The sequence below is a fragment of the Melospiza melodia genome, chromosome 15 (genome assembly GCF_035770615.1).
Source record: "Melospiza melodia melodia isolate bMelMel2 chromosome 15, bMelMel2.pri, whole genome shotgun sequence".
Classification (NCBI taxonomy): domain Eukaryota; kingdom Metazoa; phylum Chordata; class Aves; order Passeriformes; family Passerellidae; genus Melospiza; species Melospiza melodia.
This window is the reverse complement of record NC_086208.1, coordinates 10137020-10159651: the sequence shown is the minus strand read 5'-3', so window position 1 is coordinate 10159651 and position 22632 is coordinate 10137020. Positions and strand designations below refer to the sequence as shown.

Sequence of the window (22632 nt, the reverse complement as noted above, 5' to 3'; positions counted from 1 at the left end):
TCTGCTTGAGGTAGCCTGGAAGCCCATGAATAATAGAGAGGAAAGGACTCAGCTGAGTGACACTTGTTTTTTTTCCAGATCTTTATAAGGGGAACCCCCCCCCCCACCTTATGCTGGAGGTCTAAAACCAAGTTTACCTTGGTTCTGGGAATGTGTTGCTTGCTCTGTAGAGTCAGTAAACCTTCCTACATTCCTGATGGCTGATCAGTGCTGCTGTCCATTGGTTATTTCCTCCTGCCTTTGGAAAACAATCCTGAGATAAAGTGAAATCATTTGCCTTTTTGCCCGGACTGAGAGCAGGAGTGGAGGCTGCTTTGTTGTGCACAGAAACAGAGCCTCTTTTGGGGTAATAGCCACAAAATTCTCCCCATTGAAGTTTTGGTGTTAAAATGAGGATTTTTATTAGAAGAACACCCTGGCTTTAAAAGAGCGACTTCCCACCCCATTCTTACTTAGCACAGCTGTCTCTTTCCCAATGATGAAGGTTTGTAATTTAAAAAGGCTGTTATGATGTTGTCTGTTTGTAATGAAACTCTATTTTTGATTGCATGTTTGCAGCTCAGCATGGGGGTTGTGGAATTTTGCCATTGCTTTTTACTCTGTTCCAGACAACCTGAGTGAGTTTGATTTTGTTTGAAACTTAATTTCCTCTGATGAAATTCCAGCCAATGGCATGACTGTGGGTTATGGCACTTGTTTGTGGAGAATGTGGGCTGCAGCTCGCTGTATTTGTTTGTTGCCATTTTTCTTGCAGAGTCAAGGCCAGTGTGAGGTGTTCCCTCAGCAGTGCTGGCCTGCACAGCTGCCAGGGGGCTGTGCCCTGGGCACCAGCATGAAGAGATGTTTGAGCAGTGGCCTGACCTCTGCTGAAGCACAACACTTGCAAACCTTGACTTTCCTCATCTGTAACTCGAGGGATGAGTCACTCATTTAGCAAAGAGCTGCAGCACTGAAGGGTTTTGTTCTGCTGCCAAGAGCTGGATGGTAACAAGGGAGACAGAGCAGGATCTTTGATCCACACCCACTTCCTTGAAGTCCAATGACACCAAACCACCAGAGGAAGAAGCTTGAGGGAGACCCCTGAAATTCAAGCTGAAAATCCTGAGGGTTACTCACAATCTGTCCCCACAGCTTTGGTCAGGGACCTCTGCCTGACAAACAGCTAAGGGGAGTTAGATGAGTCAGTAGTTGCTAAAACAGCTTGTAGATGTTTGCCCCAAATGTACAATTGCAGATTCCTGTCACCTGCTGGTATCTCTAGCTTGTAAACTACTGATCAGGTCCTGAAACTGCTTTTGCCAAAATGATCTTGAAATCCCACATGGAATTAGAGAAAAAGAGAGAAAAAATGAGAAATGTTCAGGTTTTCTGAGGATTAGTATTGCTCAGTCAGGAAAGCTTTTGGTAGGACTTTTCAAAGATGTAATGAAAACTGCTGAGGTTTAAGACTGATGAAATTTCCTATGCTGGTGGCTGGAGCTTTGTAGATTGTGATGATGAAGATTGAGTGGAAACTCCTTCGAGTGTGAAGCAGGATAACAAGATGCTTTTTGCAGTGTAGTTACAGTTGTTAATCCTCACAACTCAGTGCCTTTTTGGTTAGGTAGCTTTTCTACTTGCACTGTTGGATAGCTGATTTAAAAATAAAATAATGAAACAATCCCTTGAAAAAGAATCTCTGTTGTGATCTAGTGAAAAAACCTTGGAAGAATACTGTTCTGGACAGCATAATCTGGACTGTGCTTTAGGGGTATGTGATCAAGATGGGCAGCTTGCCAGTGGCTGTAAGAAGATTTAAGGAAAGTGCAGTCTCTGAACTATGATGAAATGCCTTCTGTGATACCTGTTGGAGCTCCACTAACATAAGGAGGGAAAGGTAAGATTCACTGATGAGAGGAACAATAGTGGGTCATTTTAACAGGCCCTTAGGCACAAGCTTAGCTGTGCAGGATGCCTAGGCTTTTGAACAAAATTCAAAATATTCTTTGTCCTTGCTTCATAGCAATGGTATTTTCACACTTAAATGTCCCTGGTCACTTTACCTGTGCTTGCTTTTATCGTGACTGACCAAATCCAGCCTAAATGATATAAACTTGTGGAATTGGTACTGTGATATAAGCTAAAAATGTGCTAGACAGCATTAGAGCTGTATTCTTTCCTAGAGATGTCAAATATGTAATTAGTTTAGTTACTAACTTGATGATTAAAATTCAGCAGTTGTTTTACGCATAACTTACATAAAGAACTGTGTAGGCGCCCAGTTTGTGGTGATGGGAGTGGGGCAGGCCCAGCCTCATCCCCAGTGGGCACAGCTGTGAGCAGCTGTGGAGCCAGGGAGTGCCCAGGGGCACTGAGCAACCACACAGGAGCAGAGGGCACACAGGGGCAGGGCACCAACAGGAGGGGATAAAAGGTGTGGCTAAAGAACAAGGAGGGCTAAAGAACAAGAAGGGCAGAGCTTGAAGCCCTCAGAAATTGGATGGTGTTACTCTGTGTGTTAAGGCTGTCTTAACTGAAACAGGACTGTCTCTTATGGAGTTAGAAATGAGGTAGGTGGACTAACAAAATTTTGCCATCTAAGTTGCAATTTAAGGTAGTTCATAATTAGTATACTCTCCAAATTGGTCTAGAAACATTCAGAAATCATGGTGAGGAACAGAGTAGAAGCTGCCAGGAAAATACTTTGTTTAAATTACTTGTGAATTTGTGGAAATAACACTTTCAGGTAGTCAAGTGCTGTTGCATCCTGAGTTTATCCCATTCCACTGTTGTGTGGGTACATCTTTTAATTAGTCACTGTAGTGCAAGCAAGAAATTTTATAGAAATGTGTATGTCAGTACTTAGTTTTTGATGACTATTTATTTAGAAAGGTGTCTCTTGGGATTTATTTTTGCAATGCCCACAGCAGTGTGTTTGTGAGAGAGAAGTGTGAGGAGTTTTGAGAGTGCCATTGCTGGTTTATTTTGCTCATTCTCTTTTTGGACCTGTTTAGGATCCCCCAGCACAGTTTGGGTCCATGTTCCCTGCAGGTTGAGAATTGCAGTGCTTGGGACTGATTAAGAAACAATCCCCAGTCATGTACATCATTGAGGGCTTAACAGAGGTGTAGAATTCCTCCAGGTCCTTGTGTGATAAGAAACCCACAAAGCCTAAGTGGAGCCTCCCTCAAAGCCTGGCTTTGGCTGGGTGCCATTCAAATGTACCTGTGTGAGGTGGAGAGGATGGTGACCACTACAATTCCACAAGGAGCTGCAAGGACCTGGCAGCATGTAACAGCTGCACTATCACTGCTGAAATCTCTGTGAAGGAGGAGAATAATCTCCTTGTTTTGCAGGTGCAGAATGGGAGCTTTGGTCTGCTCAGAGTTGTGCAGGAAGGCTGGTATATGGAGGAAACTTCTGTGTAATGCAGTTAGGTTGTGAAATGATCCTTCAGCCTGATTGTAAATGTGTGAGAGGCAAAGGAAGAACATTATGAGAAAATATCAATATTTAATATCCTGCCTTTACTAGGTAGAGAAAATAAAGCATGGATTACTGGGCTACATTACCATGTTCTGCTGAATTGCTGCTGTTGCACTCAGAAAAAATACGAATATGAAATATTTGTCATTTTTGGAGATGGAGTGCTGAATCCACTACAAGTCAAATTCTAATAATTCAAGCAAGATGGAAGCTGAGGCCTGCTTTAAAATATACAATTAGTGAAATCCAGGGTTCCCTGGCTTTCATGAGGGTTGCGTGTTGGTTGATCTCTGCAAAGGAGTTGCAGGACTATAGAAAATAAATAAATAAATGTTCCTTGATGGTCTTTAATTTAAATAGTGCTTACCCATAGGATATAGCTTTACCCATTAAAAAGAGAAGCTGCATTTCTTGACAGCTGAAATTATAAAGTACCATAACATTGCAGAGTAGAAAATAGAAAAATTACACAACTTAATGAATTGCCTTTATTTGAAGTTTGTGTGTAATTAATGTTATTTAGAAAGTCAAAAAAGAGAGAAATCTTTTATATAAATCAAAAGTAAGGCATTCAACACAGCTAATGAGTTTTTGTTTTCTAATCACATAAATCACTGTACATATTATCCCAATGTATAATATCAGATTGTATTAACCCTAACATTCATAGCAAAAATTGTCAGAATATTTAGTGTTTTACTAATTTTTTGGTGAAATTTACTTACAATATTTAATTATTTCAATCACATATTCTATTGCATGTCAGAGCTTGAAAATGCATTATCAAGTCTTGTAATTAAGTCCATATTTTTATGCATCCAATTTTTTGTGACTAAATTAGAAGTGTTTAATTCATTTAAATTAGCAGAACATTTTAGGTAAAAGCATCTGCTGTAGGCAGATCCTAATTTGGCAATATTACAATCAAAAATCATCGCATATATTCTACTTGCATTCTATCAGTTCTTGGCTTACACCTGATGGATGCCATACAGGTTTTTGTCTCACAAGTTGGTGCATTTCATTTGAATCCTACTGTGTGCCCGTTAGCAACTATGATAGTGCAGTTTGAAAAAATTATTTAGAGATTTAATCCTTTCCATTTTATCACAGTTAATTTTTGCTTTCTATGATAAATATCAAAGACATTTTCAATACTTTATAAAATCAGAAGAATTTCTTCTTTGTGTGCTCAAAATATTTGCTGTCTCATATGACATATAGGTAGATTTTTCCTTCTTTTGCCTGTACTGGAGTATAGCACCAGCAGGGACCATTTACATTTTTTTTTTCTAATTCTTTGCTTTGGATTTATGAAAAAAACCTGTCAATTATGAAAATTTTAGATTTCTATTAAATGAGTGTGTCTTTGATGAACCATTGCTGTTAAAAATGTAGCTGTTGGAATCAAGCAAGGCATGTTCCAGGCACTGCTGTTTTTCTAAGAATAGAAAGTCAGTACATTTTTGTGGTTGCCTCTGACCATTAAGACTGGAGGAAGGTTCTTGGAGAGAATTTCTAGCCAAGCCATGTACAGGTAATCAGACACTGCTCCTTTTCTTGCCACAGGGAGGCTCCTGTTTGGGCAGAGGGAAAAATAAAGTTATCATTATGAAGGCAGGGTTAGCCCAGGCTTCTCATTAAATACTAAGCAGAAAGCATCACTGTTCATATACAACTCTTGCAAATTAAGGCCTTAGGATGTGAAAACAAACCCTTGCTCACCTGATTGTACTGGATATTAACTGCTTTTGATTGTAGCCTTAAACTGGTAAAGACTATTTTTGGGGTTAAAAAACTTACAAATAGTATGATTTTTAAAAAGGATAAAAATGCAACACATGCATAGTTTTGCAGTCCATCAGTCAGTTTTCTGATCTGCAGTTACTCTGAGATGGGAGTTTTAAAATATGGTCAATTTGTAATAAGCACTATATGACCACCCCATTTTTGAGACTGAATTAATAGAACTGTAGAGGTTTATCTGTGCATCACAAGTGCAAGCTAATTTATTGAAGCTGTGCACAACAAATGTGTCTGTAAATAAAAATTGATTCTGCAAAGGGCCTTTTTGGGTAATTTTATTGGTGGCCTCCTTTCCTTTATACAATTGCTTCATCACCAGGAAGGATTCATATTCAGTGCAGTCCCAGAGAAGCATCAGTCCAGATGCAAGCCCTCCAGAAGGTACTTAAAAGATTACTTTTGTGCTCAGTGAATTAACACAAGGATTTCTGTAGCTGCAGTCCAGAATCTCATTCCACATTACTCTTAGAATCAAAAATGTTGTGACTCACAGGACAATGAGGTTGGCTGCTCTCGAGTGCTCCTGCAAGAGCTCGTTCAGACGGACTTGGCGGTAACTCTGGTCAAACACACCAGGAAAAGAAAAACATCAGTCAGGTCAGTGGTCAGTGATCCTCAGCTCTGGTGCCTTTGGGACTTCTGCACTCCCCCTTGCCTGAAGATTTTCTGCTGCTGCTTTGGCAGCACTAGAAGCCAGGTCTGCTCTGGGGTCCACAGTCTCAGCCATGGCAAAATACGAGGCTAAGCCACACTTTTTGGTTGGTGTAGTTATATTAGGGCCACTCCAGTGGTTCACTCCTGTGTAAGGTTTCCTGGGGATAGGGATTATTTTTGTACTGAACTTTATGATCGAGCTCAAGCTCTCCATATTTTTATGGCTTAACCACAAGTCACAGGGAGCAAGAGACCAGGGCAGGTTTATGTAAGATAGATGTATCTTAACTGATTTTGTAAATTATTTTCTCTTTCCCTGGAGAAAGTAAAAAGCAGATTTTTCTCCATTCAGATCTTAAATTTTCCTTCTCTACAGAAATGTCACTGTTCTTGTACATACTATATAGGTAAGAACCCTCATAATGTAGCCAGCTGTTACCTCATGAGAATCATCCTATAACATCACCCGTTATCTGTGCTGCCAGGTTTTTATCTGTTAAATTGTAAAGGTGTTCTAATGTCCTCTGTAAAATTCCCAGAATTGCCCTACTTCTGAAGTTAAGAGGCATGTCTTTCCAGATGTGTAAGCTAAACTTTTTGTTGCTGTTCTTGTTTTACAGAGTAATTTGGTATTTTAATATTGTTGACTCTCTTCAACTTTTGAGGAATTTTTCTGGTTCCTTAATTAGTGACCTAGACAGGACCAAGCTTAATCACGTATTTTTCTTCCTGTTGTATCCTCATTAGTTCTGCATGTGAGTGTCTGTGATAATATTCCTGTTACCTTTTGTACTGAGGTGTTTTAAGGGCTCTGACTCCCACTTTTTGATAATTTAAGGTGAGAATAATTCTGAGGTTTTCTGCCCATAGCTGACTATATAACCTTATGCTGATTATCAGCTCCATGAGCAGTCAGTCTGCTTCCCAGCTGCTGCAGTCAGTAGTGTAGTGTGTTATCTTAAATCATCATTGATTTCTGCTTATGTTAATATGCCAGGCTGTGACTTCTGGCAGCTCTGAGCTCAGAGTTGCAGTCCTTGCTCTGTTGAGGAAGTTACCAGCATCATAAAGTGGAGATAACTAAACCCCCAGTGTACTCTGGTTAATTCCCCAGGAATCATAACTAAAATTGCTGGATTCATTCTCTGTGAGTTACAGGAGAACTTGTCTCTTAAGGGTGAAGGAGTTTGCATCCTTTTGTCACTGGCCTGATGAATCCTGGTGGTTCATTGGTAAAAAGGTATTTTTCTAACAAATATTAAGAGCAGACTGGGCTGTAATTCACCCAGTAGATCAGCCAGCATTGGCCTTGAAGTTCCTCTGCACTGCAGGAGAGCTTCTGCATGGTAGACTGGTTTAGACTTCACTCTGCCATTGAGGTAAGAATTCATGCTCAACCCTGCCTTTGGAGAAATTTCTAGCTTAGTTGAAGTGTCTGGATTCAGTTCTAAATGGCCCAAAGTGGTGAATGTTTGGAACTGCACCCTTTAAGAGATTCAAGCTCCAAAACAGTGGAGCCATTTAATAAACCTCAGCAGACCCAATTAGCTCAGGCTCAGTGCAGTAACTGTGTGGCTTCTGGTTCAGAGGTGGTTTTCATCTGGCTGGCTTTGATGTGGGCAATGGAAAAAAGCCTGGAAAATACTGTGTAAACATGCCAAGGTCTGAGAGAGCTCAACAATGCAATCATAACACACCTCTGCAGTGTTTACAATATAAATCCAATCTGTAAATATCAAATACAGGTTTGTACATGTCGTGTTTTTAATGCCATATCTGCTGTTTCACTTTTTCTTACTAATCGCTTCAGACATCTGGAGGGCAAGAGAAGGTAGATATGTAAGAAAGTAGGTGAGGCTTTACCTTCTCCTTGAATGCTTCCAGCTCTGCATCTGTAATTTTCCATGGAGTCTCTCGCTTTAATTTCTCAGCAGTTGTCATATCTTTGCAGCTCTCATGGAGGCGATATGGTTCAATCATCTCTTCAAAGAATTTCCAGCTGAAACAGGGATTACAAAGGAGGCCTTGGCTGCAGGGTATGAACTCACTAACTTATTTCACAGTCACTGTGGATGAGGGGCCTCACTGATAATAATTATAGCTGAAAAACATGCTAAATCTTTAACTGTTCTCTGCTACATTGTGCCCCAAGTTATAGCTGTGCCACTTCTGTATGTTTGGGTTATTTGAGAATAATTAAAAGGTTATTTGAGGATAATTAAACACTGCATTTAGCAGAGAATTTTCTGCGTTGTCCTGGTTCTGGCAAAAATACTGAAATGAGTTTTACAGTAACTGCAAACTGCAGTATGTTGGTTGCTAATATTAACAATGAATGTGGTCTTCTCATGAATACTGAACATTTTATTATTGTTTCAGCACTAGCTGGACCAATCACCTCACTGATGTGGTTTTAATGCAATGGATAAACAGGTGATACAAACTGCCTGTTACAAGGGGCTGAAGGAAGCACTAGGTTTTTTTGCTATATGTGGACTCAGAACTGTGTTCAGATTTTCTCTCTAAATTTCAAGTTGTTTCTTGAACTTTTGAATGGCTTCATCTGGAGAACCTTATTGTCCTTCAGTACTTCTTGCTTGCCCATTGTTGAAAATTCACAGAGACCTCAGGGAGTTTCTTTTGTATGGGTGTGAGTCTGAGTATTTCTCTGAGCACTTGGTGCTGACAGGCCTTGTTGTGAAGTGGCAGACTGGGCACAGGCTGGCCTTGGCTGTATGGCCAGGAAGCCAAGAGATGGGTTAAAGGCTGTGATATGCAGCATTTAGTGTTGCTGTTGCTAAGTTGTCATTGTTTGTCAACATCCTCACTGTCTGTTTCAGTATGTAAAATAGTGATAATCCTCTTATTATTCATTAAATAGATGGGGTGCCAGCTGGAAGAGAGATACAATGGTCTGTCTAGCAAGTGTCTGGCATAGAGCTCACTTGTTCAGTTCAGACAGTGCTGATGCAGCAAATGTGTGTGGCTTTTTATGTTAATGCCAGATATTCTTTTTGATAGCTTTTATTTATGTAAAATCACTGCATTGTACTGGAGGAAAAACAAGATTTGTATTGCAAAGTTCTTTATATGATTAAAAGATTTTACTTGAGAGATCAAGAGAGCACTGAAAGGGGACTTTAGGTATCTAGTTATAAAACCTTTTATATTCTTTAGTTGAATTTCTTCAGTCAAGTCTCCAATGGTCCATAGAAACTCTTTCCTTTTTCCTGCTCTTAATACTTAGAAAATTATTACAATGAAGTGACAGTGTTTTTTGTGTTATGCTTTGTTGTTTTTTTTTTTTCCTTTTAATTTTCAACATAAAAGAAATAAACTCTAGATAAAGGCTGGCTGCTAAATAGTGGATTTGGTAATGCTTCTTACCTCTCTTTGTTGGGCTTTATATTGATATCACAAATGATATTAATATCAGCAAATTTTATTCTGAATTTGCTTAGGAGTGAAGCCATCCTGAAAACAAAAGAGAAAATGTTTTATCACTGCACTTTGGAGTGCCTTATATCAAAGAACACTTGTGAATGAGTTAGACAACTGCATGTTATATCTTTGACTATATGACAAATTACTTTAAATGCTTTAGTGTTTCAGTTTCTAATTGCAGAACTGGATTAATGTGATTGCTGTAGCATAATTCATTTAACTGATGATTGATGAAAATCACAAAATAAAAATAAATTAATAGCAGACAGAGGAAAACTTACTTAAAGTACCATTGTTTTTTGGGAAACAATTTTTTCCAATTTTTTGGGAAATTGTAAAGTACTTAAAGTACTCTAATACTTAAAGTACCATTGTTTTTTGGGAAAACAATGGTACTTTAAGTATTCCCAAAGGCTTGAGTTACAAAGGAGGAATATTCTATATACAGTAGGTCAGAATTCCCCAATACTTACAGAAGGCTTCTGTTACTCTGTTACTGTCAGAATGGATGGGCCTTTACAGTACTGGTAGTGCATGTGTTGGTCAAAATTTGATCCAGAAGGTCCAATACTTAAAGAATCTTTTTTTCTTCATTTATGAATTTATATTGAGCTACTCGCATGGTGTCTTTACACATGTTCATTAAAAAATAATTTGCTTTTCTGCCTTTCCTTGGCAGAAGGAATAGTTTATAGATTTTTGTGTGTTTGTGTTGAGGATAGAGAGGTTTAATTAGGTCAGTTTTGCCCTTGTTTGAACCATGCTTGGGATCTTGTGGTTCTTCCCCACACCTCCTTCTCCCACCTCCTTTTTTGTTTCTATTTCTGGTAGAATATCTAGCTTTGGATTTTGAAAAGGTCAGAGAGTTCCTAGGAGCAAACCATGGTAGAAATACATATTTGTTTATGACCCGAGAGTTTACTCTTTCTTTTAATGTATTTATATAAAAAGAACTTGTATGAATCTTGATGTCCCTGGTGGCAGTCCCTGTTTTGAACACATTAAAGAGCAAAATCTCACCTTCTGTGAAAAGGTTTTAATATTTGGGGAATTACATGCTAGGAAAAGTCCAGTTAAATTTGACTTCTGAATTCAAAATACATGGCTGAAATTGTACTTGGATGATTTAGTATTAGATCTACCTGGGGAATGGAGGAATCGCCCAGCCCAGATTTGTCAGATTTGTCTCTGTGAAGGCTTTTGCATGTGGCAGGTAGGCCATGTCCTGAGGAATGCTGGTGTTTAGGTACCTATACACACACATAATGTTTTCTTGGGACAAGCTGTGTCTTGGTCAGCTGTCCTGGTCATGCTGGTTACTGTGGCCTTTGTGGGACAAGCAGGGGATGCAGGTGTCAGAGCTGCCTCTGTGGAAACTGTCATGTTTTGACAAATCCCATTTGGTGTCAAAACTTCCTCCTTCCAGCAAAATCAGGTGACATGGGGGTTCAGGAGCCTGCTTGCAGTCCTGAGCAGCCAAGACTGGGCAGACTCTGGACAGGGGGCAGAGAACACTTCCCAGTGGGTCCTTGAACAGCTCTAGGGCTTTTTTACCCAGTTATAAGGATAGTTTGTACAAACACTTGTGAATTTCTTTTGCAGAGGTACATTATTTTAGGGTACTGTCTAAAACAGAGGGAACCACAGTGAGTAAAGTTTGGTCTATGTGTTCCCTTTTGCTTTAGGGGAACATCCTGTGGCAGCTGCCTTTCCAAGGCACTGTGTTGTAATGCTAGTGAAGCTGCTCATTCTGACTCCTGTTCTTGTACCCCTCTCTCTTGTTTGCCACTGGAGTTTTGGCTGGAGATGTTGTTTTTAACTTTCTACATGGTGCTTTTGCTCTTTGTTAAGCAGTCACTGACTTTCATCCCAAACTGAGCTGCTTCCACTGGTGCTGAAATGGCTGTGCTGTAGTGTGTGAAGTGCTTAGGAAGGAAAGGTCCTACATGCAGTGGTGATAAAAATAAATTTGTATTAGTACCTTTCATTTCCTCAAAGGCAAATGATTATAAAATGATGATTATGAAATCTAGACTTTCTTTAAAACACTGAGTAAAATCAACTTGGCCTTAAAGTTGATTAACTTGCTCTTTAACTTCTTTATATTTTATCACAGTAAATCACATTTATGTGAGTTATCTGTCTATGCTATTTGCATGTGAGAGCTTCGTGTGCAATTTCACTTCCTGTTACCTGGACAGTCTCATGTAAATCCCATAAAAGTAATTATATTCTCATTACAGAGTGCAGACTGCTCTTCTCAGAGAAGAGAATATGAACTATTAATGGGAAAAAGTGCTGGATGTGAGTTTCCTTTGGTAATCACCATTTGCAGAGCTTTAAGGGCCATGCCATAAGCTTAACACCTTTCAATCAAGTACTTCTTTTTTTTTCATGCTGCCCACAGTATAACAAACCAGTTGTGCTGAAAATTTCTCACCTTCCTGCTGTATATGCATTATATTCAGCATCAATTCTAATTCTTTAAACAAGTGAGACAAATAAAGTTATATTTACACTAGTTTTTCCTCTTCAATCCTATTGACTTTTCCCCCAGTGAAGATCCTTAATTTACAATTCTTCCACTTCTTCCTGATAGTTAGAATGTAAGGAATCAGGATTGTTAGACCTGGAAGAACACAGAAAATTGGAGGAATGTCAAATTAGTGCATTGTATGGTAAAAATTCCATCTTTCACTTAAGCAGTGTTGGATGTAATTTAATTTTAAAACATTTAATCCTGACAGAAAATTGATTATGTTAGCTTAATAAAAAGCAGTTTTATGCAACTTCCCAAGTCTGTTTTTATATTTGGTAACAGAGGAATCTCTCTCCCTGTGATTCTTACTCAAATTCCTTACCTCCATCATCGAACAGCCACCAAATGTCAATTGTACCTTTTCCTTGCTTCTTTTTAAATTGAGTGCTGGCTTCTAGCAGCCTCTGATTGAATTCACCCACGTGCATTGACTGTATGGTGTTAATGGTGCTCTCTGTAATGAGAAAGAAAAAAATGTGGAAGGATGTCTGATAAGTGAGGCAATAAGTAGCTTTAGGGAGCCAAATGGAGGGAAAGCTTCAGGAAAATGAACTGTTTCTGACATAATTTCTATCCTTTAAATCTGAAAAAAAGGTACAGAGTAGATGCTTTGGACTTTTAATTTTCTCATAGACACAGAAACCAAAGCTTGTGTAACACATTGTCACTAGATGATAACATTTGAAAAAAGTTACCTAATAATTTGTTCTGTCTCTTTTTAGTTAATGTAAAATTCACTGGGGCCTTAAAAAGCCACTGGGAAATACCTGATAGATTTTAGAAGTAAATGTGTCATTTTGCATCATTTACAAGCTCAGCTGTGTTGTAAAATCCAGAGCTCCCTGAAAGGTACAGGCAGAGTGGATGCAGTGAGCTGATGGGGTGTTATGGGTGAAGCTGGAAGTTGGAGAGCACAAGCACACATGGCTGTTTCCTTATGCTGACATGGTCACTGATAACTGGAAACAAATTTTGGTTCTTGCTGTTTGCTTGGCTGGCTTTAAAAGATGCAGTCCTGACTCTGGGCTAACAATAGCTTCTCTCATTCCACCTTTTGAGGCCTCTGGCTTTATTACTGCTTCTCTTTCAAAGATTTCAAAGAGATGGTGTCAGAGCAGTATTCTAGGTGGAACAAACAGGCTTCTTTAGAGGTTTTACTCTGATCTGCAAGGTTCTGAAAATGCTTTGTTTGGGTTTTCCTGTGTTTCTGGACTGTGTACAGGATCGTTCCAAAGCAGTTATTGGCTTTCCTCTACAGTTCTAGCATCTCTGCTGGGAGATGGAACAACTCTGGGGAGTATGAACATAAAAACAAAACAGAGAGGTGGGGCTATTTACTAACACAATCTATCTAGTACAGAGAGCCAAAATGTGTAATATATGTTTACTTTCTGCATTTCTCAACAAAATCAAAAAGGGAAGCTGAAACAGGGGCATGCAGTCTTGGAATTGTCATAAGAATATGTTCTACTGAAACAAAATCAACTGAAGTCTCCCAGCTGAAGAATAATGGCATTTTATGTTCCCAGTTTGTAGCTCTTCCTGGCACCTGTGGGAGTTGCATGCACAGCCAGATGTAATTGTCTCTGCAGGTGCAAACTCTGAAAATACATGTCTGTGTACAAGCATGGCTTCAGGTGGGTCATTATCATTACAGCCTAGCAGTTGTGAAATGAGACCTTAAATTGGGTCTGTATCATTTCACTAGATCTGAAATGTAGTATTGACTTCATCACCTACACAACAATGTGTTAGTTATTTGACAGTATGCTGTGTATGTACTTTCAGTACTTTTTACCACCTTCACTTGTGCATTCTTATGAAATCATGCTTAGCCTACAGAGCAGTGCTATTTTTACCTGTTTTTCAGCTGTGTACTAAGGTTGTGTGTGTATATTAAGTAAGAATGCTTGTTGCCTGCATACTGTGCATATGTTCCTATTTTCTTTAGAGAGGAGGGAAAAAAGCTTAAAAGCTTTTTTTCTGTTTAAAAGCTTAAACCACCCTATTAAAAAGACAAAAACAACCTCAAAACCCTCTCAACCAACTTGTACTGAATTCCTCAAACTTGAATAACCAAGTTCTGTTTTTGTCAAGGAGCAGTGAAGATAAGCTGAGCTGAGAAGTTTATCTAGCAAGTGAGGGGGAATGGTTGTGCTGCAGAGAGTGTGTTCTGTGAGCAGAGGATGTCCCTGTGCTGTGTTACAGGGTTTGGCCACCACAGTTTGCACAAGGGAAGCTCTGTTCCAGGGGCTTCTCTGTGGCTCAGGAGTTTTTGGCTTGGAGTAAATTCTAGTTTTCATGTTGGTAAAACTGTGATGCATTGAAGGGTTGGGGAGGAGCTGGCATTTTGGAACTTACCCTTTGTTTCGTGTTTTGAGATATTCAGTGTGCTGGCTTTTTTGAAGAATCCACAGATACCCCTTTTTCCTTCTTCAAAGTCATTTTCTTTAATGGTGGCTTCGAGTGCCAATCTCTCCTGCTCCAGCTTCTCTAATTCCTCTGTATATTAGAAAAAGTAAGAGAACTGGTAAGACATTGCTGTCTTTTAAATTAAATCCCTTACTGAGCTAATGGTGATGATGTGATTGCTGTTGTGGTACTTTGTAGACAATGTAAAGCTCATGGTATGAAAATTTCTGTTAAAATGCTTTTTCTTTGCAAACAAGTAGGGAGAAGTAAGCAAAATTCACCTCTGGAAGCCCTAGCTTGGGATGCCTGTGCCTACAGCACTGTGGTGTGCCAGCTGCTCTCAGGTTGTCTCTTCCAAATTCAATTCAGTATTATGACATTTTATAGTTACATGAGATATTATTTATTGAGTTATGTTTGTGGATGTTTAGTTGGTTTCTTTAGCCAAGAATTTGAAAAGACACAAGGAAAGCTGTTTTCCTACACTGAGGAAGCTGAGGTATTTAGTTCTAGCCTGTGGGTCTCTTTTCTTAGAACAAAGTCTCATGGTTTGTACTTTGAGATTCTCAGAAGTACGTAAGGATCCTGAATATACAATCATTCTCCATGCAGAATTATTTTTCATGGGTTTTTTTTAAAGCATTAGTTGCAAAGATGGAAGATTTAGCCAATCAATTCTGTAAACTTAGTAATATAAAAGAACTATTTGATCTTAGCATTATTATGCTTTTGCTGAGAAAAAGGTACCATGTGCTATTGTGGAATATATTATGGTGAGACACTAATTAATATGATTCACATTTGCCTGCAGAAAACTTTTTTCATAAGGAAGTCTTCTATTTGAGTAATAAATTAACTAAGTATGAGGTAATTTCATTTAAGACATTGTGTTAAAAAAGTAGAATAAACCCTTGCTAGCCAGACATTATTAGCTCTGTTAGCACTCTCAGTTGCCAACAGAAAGATTATACTTTCTTTTAGTTTTTAACCAATGACAGTCTCATACTTCTGATTATTAGACATGGTGATAGCTTCAGACTTAATGGCTACTCAAAACTAAAATTTCAGTTTTTCTATTGAACAGAATGCTGTTCCAAGTATAAGAACACAATGATCATTCTTTTCCACTACAATGACTCTCTATCTGCTTCAAAACATTTCTTTGTATTTGAGGCTCCCCCCTTAATTCTCTCTTACTCCTTGTGTCACAGCACTTGGAGAATATTTGCTCATTTGTAAGACTGCAGAGTTGTTTTCACTGTGTTTTTACAGGTGTTCCCATGACTGTACATTTTGAGCACTCAGTTTCTGACTCGCAGCAGGCACAGATAGGCAGATAGCTCTCAGAAATCACCGGGGGTGAAGAAAAGGTTGATGATTTTGGAATATTTTCTGAGTCTCTGCAGTTTTTCCCCGTGGGTCTCCAAGCACATCGAGCTGCCGGTGCGAGGGGGTGTTCACGTACCCTTGTTCCTTGAAGGAGTCTCTGGCGCTTTTCCCTCCGCGCTGGTTTCTCCGGGGGTTCGCGCCTTCCCCCGGTGCCGCGATGGCGGCGGGCGGGCGGCAGGCGGCAGCAGAGAGCCGCGGGCACGGCTGCTGCGGGCAAACAGCGCCGGGGGAGAGCGGCCCTGCCCGACACCCGGGGAACCGCTCCGCCTTGGCCACACAAAGACATGTCTACATGTCTCCCGAAATGGTGGTGGCATGGCGGAAGGGTTGCCCTTGCCCCCTGGGATATGCGCTGCTAAGCTAAGGAGGAATGAATGGAAGGGGGGGAGAGAGAACTGATGATTCCCTGCGGATTTCAGATTTTTGTAGGGGTGGGAGCTCTGTGAGACTCAGAGTTGCACAGAGGTGGTACCAAAAGTGCAGCTTCCCATTTCCCGTCTGTCCCAGAGGTATCAGGTAGGCAGAGAGAGCAGATGTTCCATGAGCAGGAAGGAAATCTGCAGCAGGGTAACCGGTTGCTGTGGCACAATATGATTTTATTGCTTTAGCCTGTGCCTGTGCTGGAACTGCTTTGGGAGTTGAGTTCTCTGGTGTGCAGAGCCCCTTAATGTGGGAGGCTTGGACTCCTTCTGTCACTGCCAGTGATCAGCAGGGATTTCAGACAGGATTTAAACTGCACAAGCAAGGATGGACTATAGAAGTTGTGAGTGCAGGAACTATTCTAGAAAGCAGATGGTGACTCTTCTGAGTGTCAGTCCTTATGCTGTGCATCTAACCAGCAGAGATATTCAGCTGTTGAGTCACTACATACCTTGAACCTGAAGGACCTGAGATATATCAAATCCTTGGCTAATTCTGATGATAATTACACCAAGCTCAAAATCAAAGGCATCACTGGAAAGAAAGAAAAGGAAGAGAAAACATGGTTTTACATCATGCATGTTGATGAGGAAAGCTGTTTTGAAAAGATCAGTGAAAGTGTTCACAGAGAGGACAGACTAGGTAAAATTGCAGAAGGAATTGTCCCAGATAAATTTATAGTAGTCCTCTTCCCTCATTTAAAAAAAGGTTTGACTGGGCAGGGGAGCACATCAGCTATTCCTGAAATGGGTCTTTCAGACTGCACTTTTTTAGGAACTAGGTTGCTATAGGGTAATTTTTTTCTCCCTTCTCTGAGGAAATAACAAAGCTGAGGTAGGTTTTGTTGCTCTGTAACTTGCTTCAGCTTTACAAGTGAATTTTGAGCAAGCATCTATGAGAAGCCTGTTCTAAAATGACTGTTTCCTAGCTAAATCCCTACCCACAGAGCTGCTGAGCCTTAGGCACACATGAGATTTGAAGCAAAGCTCTTCCTCTGTCTCTTAGGCTTAAAAGAAGAATTCCATGATGTTCTCTTATTCCCTTAGAATGAGCATTAGCATTGTTTTTCTCTGAGCCCCTGGCCACTAAAAATGGGAAAATACAGTTCTGCAAAAGCACTGTTGACAGCAGTGCAGCTTCTTGAGCATTGTCAAGCCATATCAGCTCTGATGGTGCCAGGTGTTTGCAAAGCAAATCCTACAAGGTGTGGGGAACCCATGAACCTTTTTTGATGGACAATAACTTCAGCTACAGAGCTAGGATGTGTGAGGCCATGTCTGTACCTACGTCCTTGCATTGTTCCTACACATGAAATTCTCTATGGAAATGCTCCATTAATCTGGTCTAAGAGGAGTGAAAAGGGAGGTACTGAGATGACTTACTGTATAATGCCCACATAGTTCTCAACTTGAGTGGCAGGTGCACTTCTCCAGTCCTTCTTAAATCCAATCACCAGGGTGTTTGGTTTCATTCTACCCAAGCCTGAGGCCTGCCAATATTAAAACACTGCTTGAGAGAGGTGCACATACAAGCTTTTACTGTAAATGAAAAGTAATGGCAAAAGATAACTGAAGTAATGTTCTGGAGACACAACTCGATTGCATTTCATAAATGCCCTTCATGCTCATACCCATGCAAAAAGATTAGCTTTAAATCATTCCAATTATAAATTATTTTAGATGACAGAAGTGTAGTTTTGCTAAATTAGCATTCATTTGCATTTCTTCTGACATGCTCTCATTAAAATGGTTCAATAACTTGGAATCAAGAGGGAGTTCAAGAACTGTTTGTATGTTCATTCTGATACAATGTCACAAAGCTTTAATCATCTTTGGAATACTCAGTAGATGAAGTGAGTCTGTAGTCTTTTAAAACATCTCAGATACACAGAGAAGGGATGGGCTCCTAAGAATATTTTTTTGCCTTGAATTTGGAAACTGTTGCTGTTTCATTTGCTGTGTTCTTTTCAAAAGGTGATCCAAAATCAGCTGAGCATGCTTTGTAGATAAAATTATGGTTCATAAATAGGAAGAAGAAATAGTTTGGCAAGATATTAGTTTGCCTTCAAAACTGGTTCTGGATGCTAAAACCTGGACAAGTAAGGAAAGTCAGATGTAGATTCAGCTAACCTAGTGTTTATAGAAATCTAAATATTCAGTGTATTGGGAACCTCTAGGTGGAGACACAAAACGCCAGCTTGTAAAATTGTTACACTTTCCAACTTTTGACTACTAGCAAACAGAAAATAGGTAAAAACTCTTGGAACCTTGGTGGGTTTTTTGAGTAGCACTGTTTATGTTGAAATCAGCAATTGTTGCTGATGTCTTTAGGTTGCAATAATGATGATATGGTTATCCTTCTGTTTGCTGGAAGAGAATTATTTGGGGTCCAGTAGTTGACTTTGTCAATAGTGCTTATGTAGTAATGGAAAGGAAGAGATCATCAGACTGTAGCAGTTCTCAAAAACATCACAAAGATCTCCTACTGAGACAATGTATAAGCCCAAGATGAAGTGTCTTTGTGAGGCTTTTCCAGAACAAAGAGATCTTTATTAATAGCATTTCATCTCGCTCAATTGTCCTGTCCATTCAGCAAGTGTACAAAGAGCCCTGGTAGGACACCAGTGGGTGACTTACCCAGAGTATTTTAGTTGGCTCCCTACTGTCTCACTTGGCACTGTTGTTTTTTCAGCAGTCTATTTTGTGAAAATGATATGAATTTGCTCTATATTTTGCCTCAGTACCTACGTGTTTAAATATTCATATATATGAGAGAGGAAAGGAGATGGGAAAAAGGAAAACAGTGTCTCTGTGCCTTCATTATGGCCATTTTAAATAGACTGTTGGAAAATATCTCCTGCATTCTTAGGGTAATAGAAAAATATTGCAGACTTTCATTTAAATGACCTTGCTATTTGCAGAAAATATGCCAAACATTCTCAGATATTCAATATGCTGTGTAATACCAAACAATAGAATTGATTTGAAGTGTATCAAGTGTCAGCTGCATAGACATTGATATGTTGCCCTGTAGATGCTTCTCTTTTTTCATAATAGTGTCTCATTCATTTAGGAGAGAATCAGTATGCCTTGTCTCATAATTCCATAGCCCAGAACTAGATCTTGATGAAATAATCTGTGATAGAATATACATGTACCCCCTTTCTGTCTATAACATTACCCATATATATGTAGAGCTTCTTCACAAGCGAATAGTGATGTCTCACATAAAGGGATGCTTTGATGTACGCTCTCCTGTGTGTTCTGTAAACAAAAAGCTTACTTGAAGTAGACTTTTGACTCCATCTCTGAAGCTGTCAGCTGCCACTGCTGCATAAAAGGCTTTTCTTTTGTTCTTTGTGAGCCAGGCCTGCTTTTTTTCCATGCCACTGTTCATCTCCTTAACACACAGCTTGCGTGGGCCCTGCATGATACAGTAAAATATTATTATGAAGGCTTTGTATTGTACATCACACAGTGATTTTGAAGGAGTTACCTAGCCTGCTGTGGGAGCAAATGGAGAGAGTCAGAAAAATACCTTTCCAGAAAGGGTCCACAGAGATTCAGCCCTTTGAAAATATCTGGGCTGCAAAAATTATTCACATTCTGTTTGAGAGGGCTGAGGCTGTTAATACTACTTAAATGCAGTCATTCTGACAGAAGGAAGGAGTGCTATGGATTGTAACATCTTAAAAAAACATCTAAGGTATGATAAAGCAGCTCAGAGTGAATAAAGTCCCTGCCTGGCTTGACTATGTAAAAGAGTCTCAGCAGATCTAAATAGACATGGTGAAGTTCCTGTCTACTGACATAAGAGAAGAGAATTGATGCAATGCAGTTAAAGATGCAAATGCCTTTGTTGCCAGTTTTCTTTCTGTGGTCATCTGGTAATTTAATGGGAAAAAATCCATGTGCATATCCAAGTCACAAAACATCAATATAACTTAATGGATGTATGAAGAGCTGGGAATGATAATTTGAACAATAAGCCTGATGTTTCATTGTGAGTGAGGAGGGGAAACAAACAAGTTTTGCCCTTCTTCCCTGTCTCTCAGAGGAAAGCACCTGAAGGTGGTTTTGTAACTGGCTTGCACAATGTGTTTCTGCTGGCCCAGGGGCCTGTCTGTGACCTCCCCTGCTCCTCCTTTGCACTTGTGGAATGTTTGTGCAATTGTACAGGGAGTCCAGTGAATTTGCAGACTGAGGACCAACCCTGAAAAAGTATTTTACATGAAGGCAGGGAGTAAAAGCAGAAAGAGTCCCTTTTCCTAAAGTGCAGACTGTTCAAGCCAACATGTAGCCATAACCTCAGAGACAAGTAATCTTGAAATCATCTTTATGTTCTGTTGTGATCTTTATTTTATCCATTTCTGAGCTATGTATCAACAAGTTCCTGGAAAGTTTCTTGCTGCCTTTTGGAAGAAAAGAATGGAAGATGTTCTCTGTGGCATGGTATTTCAAAACTTTATGCATTGCTAACAGCATGTCAGCTTTTGAGGCAGAATGTGCTGGGTGTTACATTTATGGCTGAATAGTCTCACTGCATTTGTTGTGATATTTATTGCAGGCTGCTCTTCAATGTGATTGTGAATTTTATCGTCTGGTTTTTACCGCAATTTTGCAATTCATAGAGGTTCATTTTGTCACACTTTTATTACCAAGGAAATTAAATTTCACTTAAGTTGTTGAAGAAATAATTAGAAAGCCCCCCTAAACAATTACAAAGCTTATACTAATGAAATGGTCTTTGGAGTTTTTTGTATCGACAGGAATGAAATCTCAGTTCTCCATAGAAAGTATTAATATTGGAAAAATGTGCCTAATAATTCAGAAAACTTGCTGGAACTTAACTTTAGGAAGCTGCATAATCTCAGGGTCTTGTTGGGATTGGTTCTGTGCTTAGTGAATTCAGTGGGAAATGGAACAATAATTATAGTAGGGAAGAATTAGGACCATTCATTCTTTATAGATCCATTTGATTTGGGAAGAGTCACATGTGGATCTTCTGTACTCTGTTTCTGCAGTGTGGCAGCATCAAATGAATTATTCCTTTACTGCTATAGAGGAATACATTATCTTAGCTGGACTGATTCTATTATCTAAATTCTGTAGCCTCATTTAGTGCCATGAGCTGTTCTGGTTTTTTTTCCTCTCTCTCAAAATTAAAAGGGCAATGTAATATTTAAAATACATTTTCTCCCAACACTACAAATCTATCTATTTTTGTTCTGTCCTGATGAGAGACTAGATCTTCATCCTCCAAGATGCATCATTTGCTGTGTATTTATATCTAGAAATACACTTTGCTCCTCTCTTTAGATCTCAGAAGAGCATGTTTATCCTCAAAATCAGCATTGTAACAGTTTTGGAGGAACCACTGCAAAGAGAGCTGAATTACTTGCCAATCCCCACCTCTGCAAATCAGTGACAAAGCTGAAAATAGAACCTGGGTAATTTGACTCTCACGCAATAACCCTTCAGGTTTTGTGTGGTTTGGGGGTTTTCTGTTTTCTAAGCCTAAAATCTTTCCTTGTAATGTTTTGTTTTTGTTTTTTACATTCAAACCAATTTTTGTTCACCTACTGTGAACTTTGAAATGCATCTCAGTGAGGCATTTACCAGCAGGCTTTGTATCAGCCAACAGCTTTCATGTCACGAATTATGACGAAATTGATTCTCAGTGCAGATCTCTTTGGTGCTGTGCACAGCTGCCAGTCAGCCCCAGTGGGAGCTCTGTGTGCTGGGTGACAGTGGGATGTGGAGCAGAGCCCTGCAGCCCCACTGCTGCTGGGGGTGCAATGGGGGGAGTTCCCTTACCGTGTACACCTCACAGCAGATACACAGCCCGTTGTTCTTCGTGAAGGCGTGGGTGATGTCCAGCAGAGCAGGCCTGACCATAGGAGCTCCTGTTAATGCTAAGCACTGGGGTCTGGTGGGGAAAAAAGAGGTTGTGTATAATTGGCTGTGTACAGATTCAGGACAAGCCATTCTACCGTTCAGTAGAAATCTTACCTGAAGTTTTTAACGTGGTCCTCCACTGTCGTTAAAGCCAGAGCGCTGTCTAAGGCATTAACAAAGTACAGAGCCTGGGTAGAGGAGCCCCAGTTAACTTCTGCATAGGATAAAGATAAATAATGCACATTAAACCACAGGCTTCTCCTTACATTCTGTCGCAAAAATGAGCAATGGTGTTCTCTATGAAGAGCAGAGTATATTCTCTTGTACTTCATAGATACAGATCTGTTCTTTGTGCTTCATAATAGAAGGGATTGGTTTTGCTTGTGTCATGCAGAAAACCCCATGCAAGTAAATAGTTTCATTCTTTATGTAAATGTTGTAGGGAATGTTCTTTCCGTGCTTAAAAACTATTTTCTTATTTGTTACATTAACTTTGTGTCCTTCTCCCATTAGAAAATGGACAGCCCCGAGTCATGTGTGTGGTGGGGAATACCAGGAGGTGCAAATGAAGCCAGTAGGAAAGAACATTGCTGGTGCCAGTTTGCT

The 22632-nt window shown here is 39.7% G+C and overlaps 1 protein-coding gene across 3 annotated transcripts in view; it reads right to left on the bottom strand.

Moving 5' to 3' along the window:
• Nucleotides 1-3939: 3939 nt before the first annotated feature.
• SLC12A1 (solute carrier family 12 member 1) overlaps nt 3940-22632 on the bottom strand; it is a 44221-nt gene continuing 25528 nt past the window's right edge. For all 3 annotated transcript variants that reach the window (XM_063169731.1, XM_063169729.1, XM_063169730.1), the window contains exons 16-27: nt 22141-22240; nt 21946-22057; nt 19412-19552; nt 17512-17618; nt 16581-16663; nt 14270-14410; nt 12231-12362; nt 11887-11998; nt 9313-9399; nt 7789-7924; nt 5763-5830; nt 3940-5042 (exon numbers count right to left, since the gene is read on the bottom strand). In XM_063169731.1, the coding sequence (XP_063025801.1) occupies nt 4907-5042; nt 5763-5830; nt 7789-7924; nt 9313-9399; nt 11887-11998; nt 12231-12362; nt 14270-14410; nt 16581-16663; nt 17512-17618; nt 19412-19552; nt 21946-22057; nt 22141-22240 (1355 nt within the window). In that variant the 3' untranslated portion in view covers nt 3940-4906. The remainder of the gene's footprint in view (nt 5043-5762; nt 5831-7788; nt 7925-9312; nt 9400-11886; nt 11999-12230; nt 12363-14269; nt 14411-16580; nt 16664-17511; nt 17619-19411; nt 19553-21945; nt 22058-22140; nt 22241-22632) is intronic.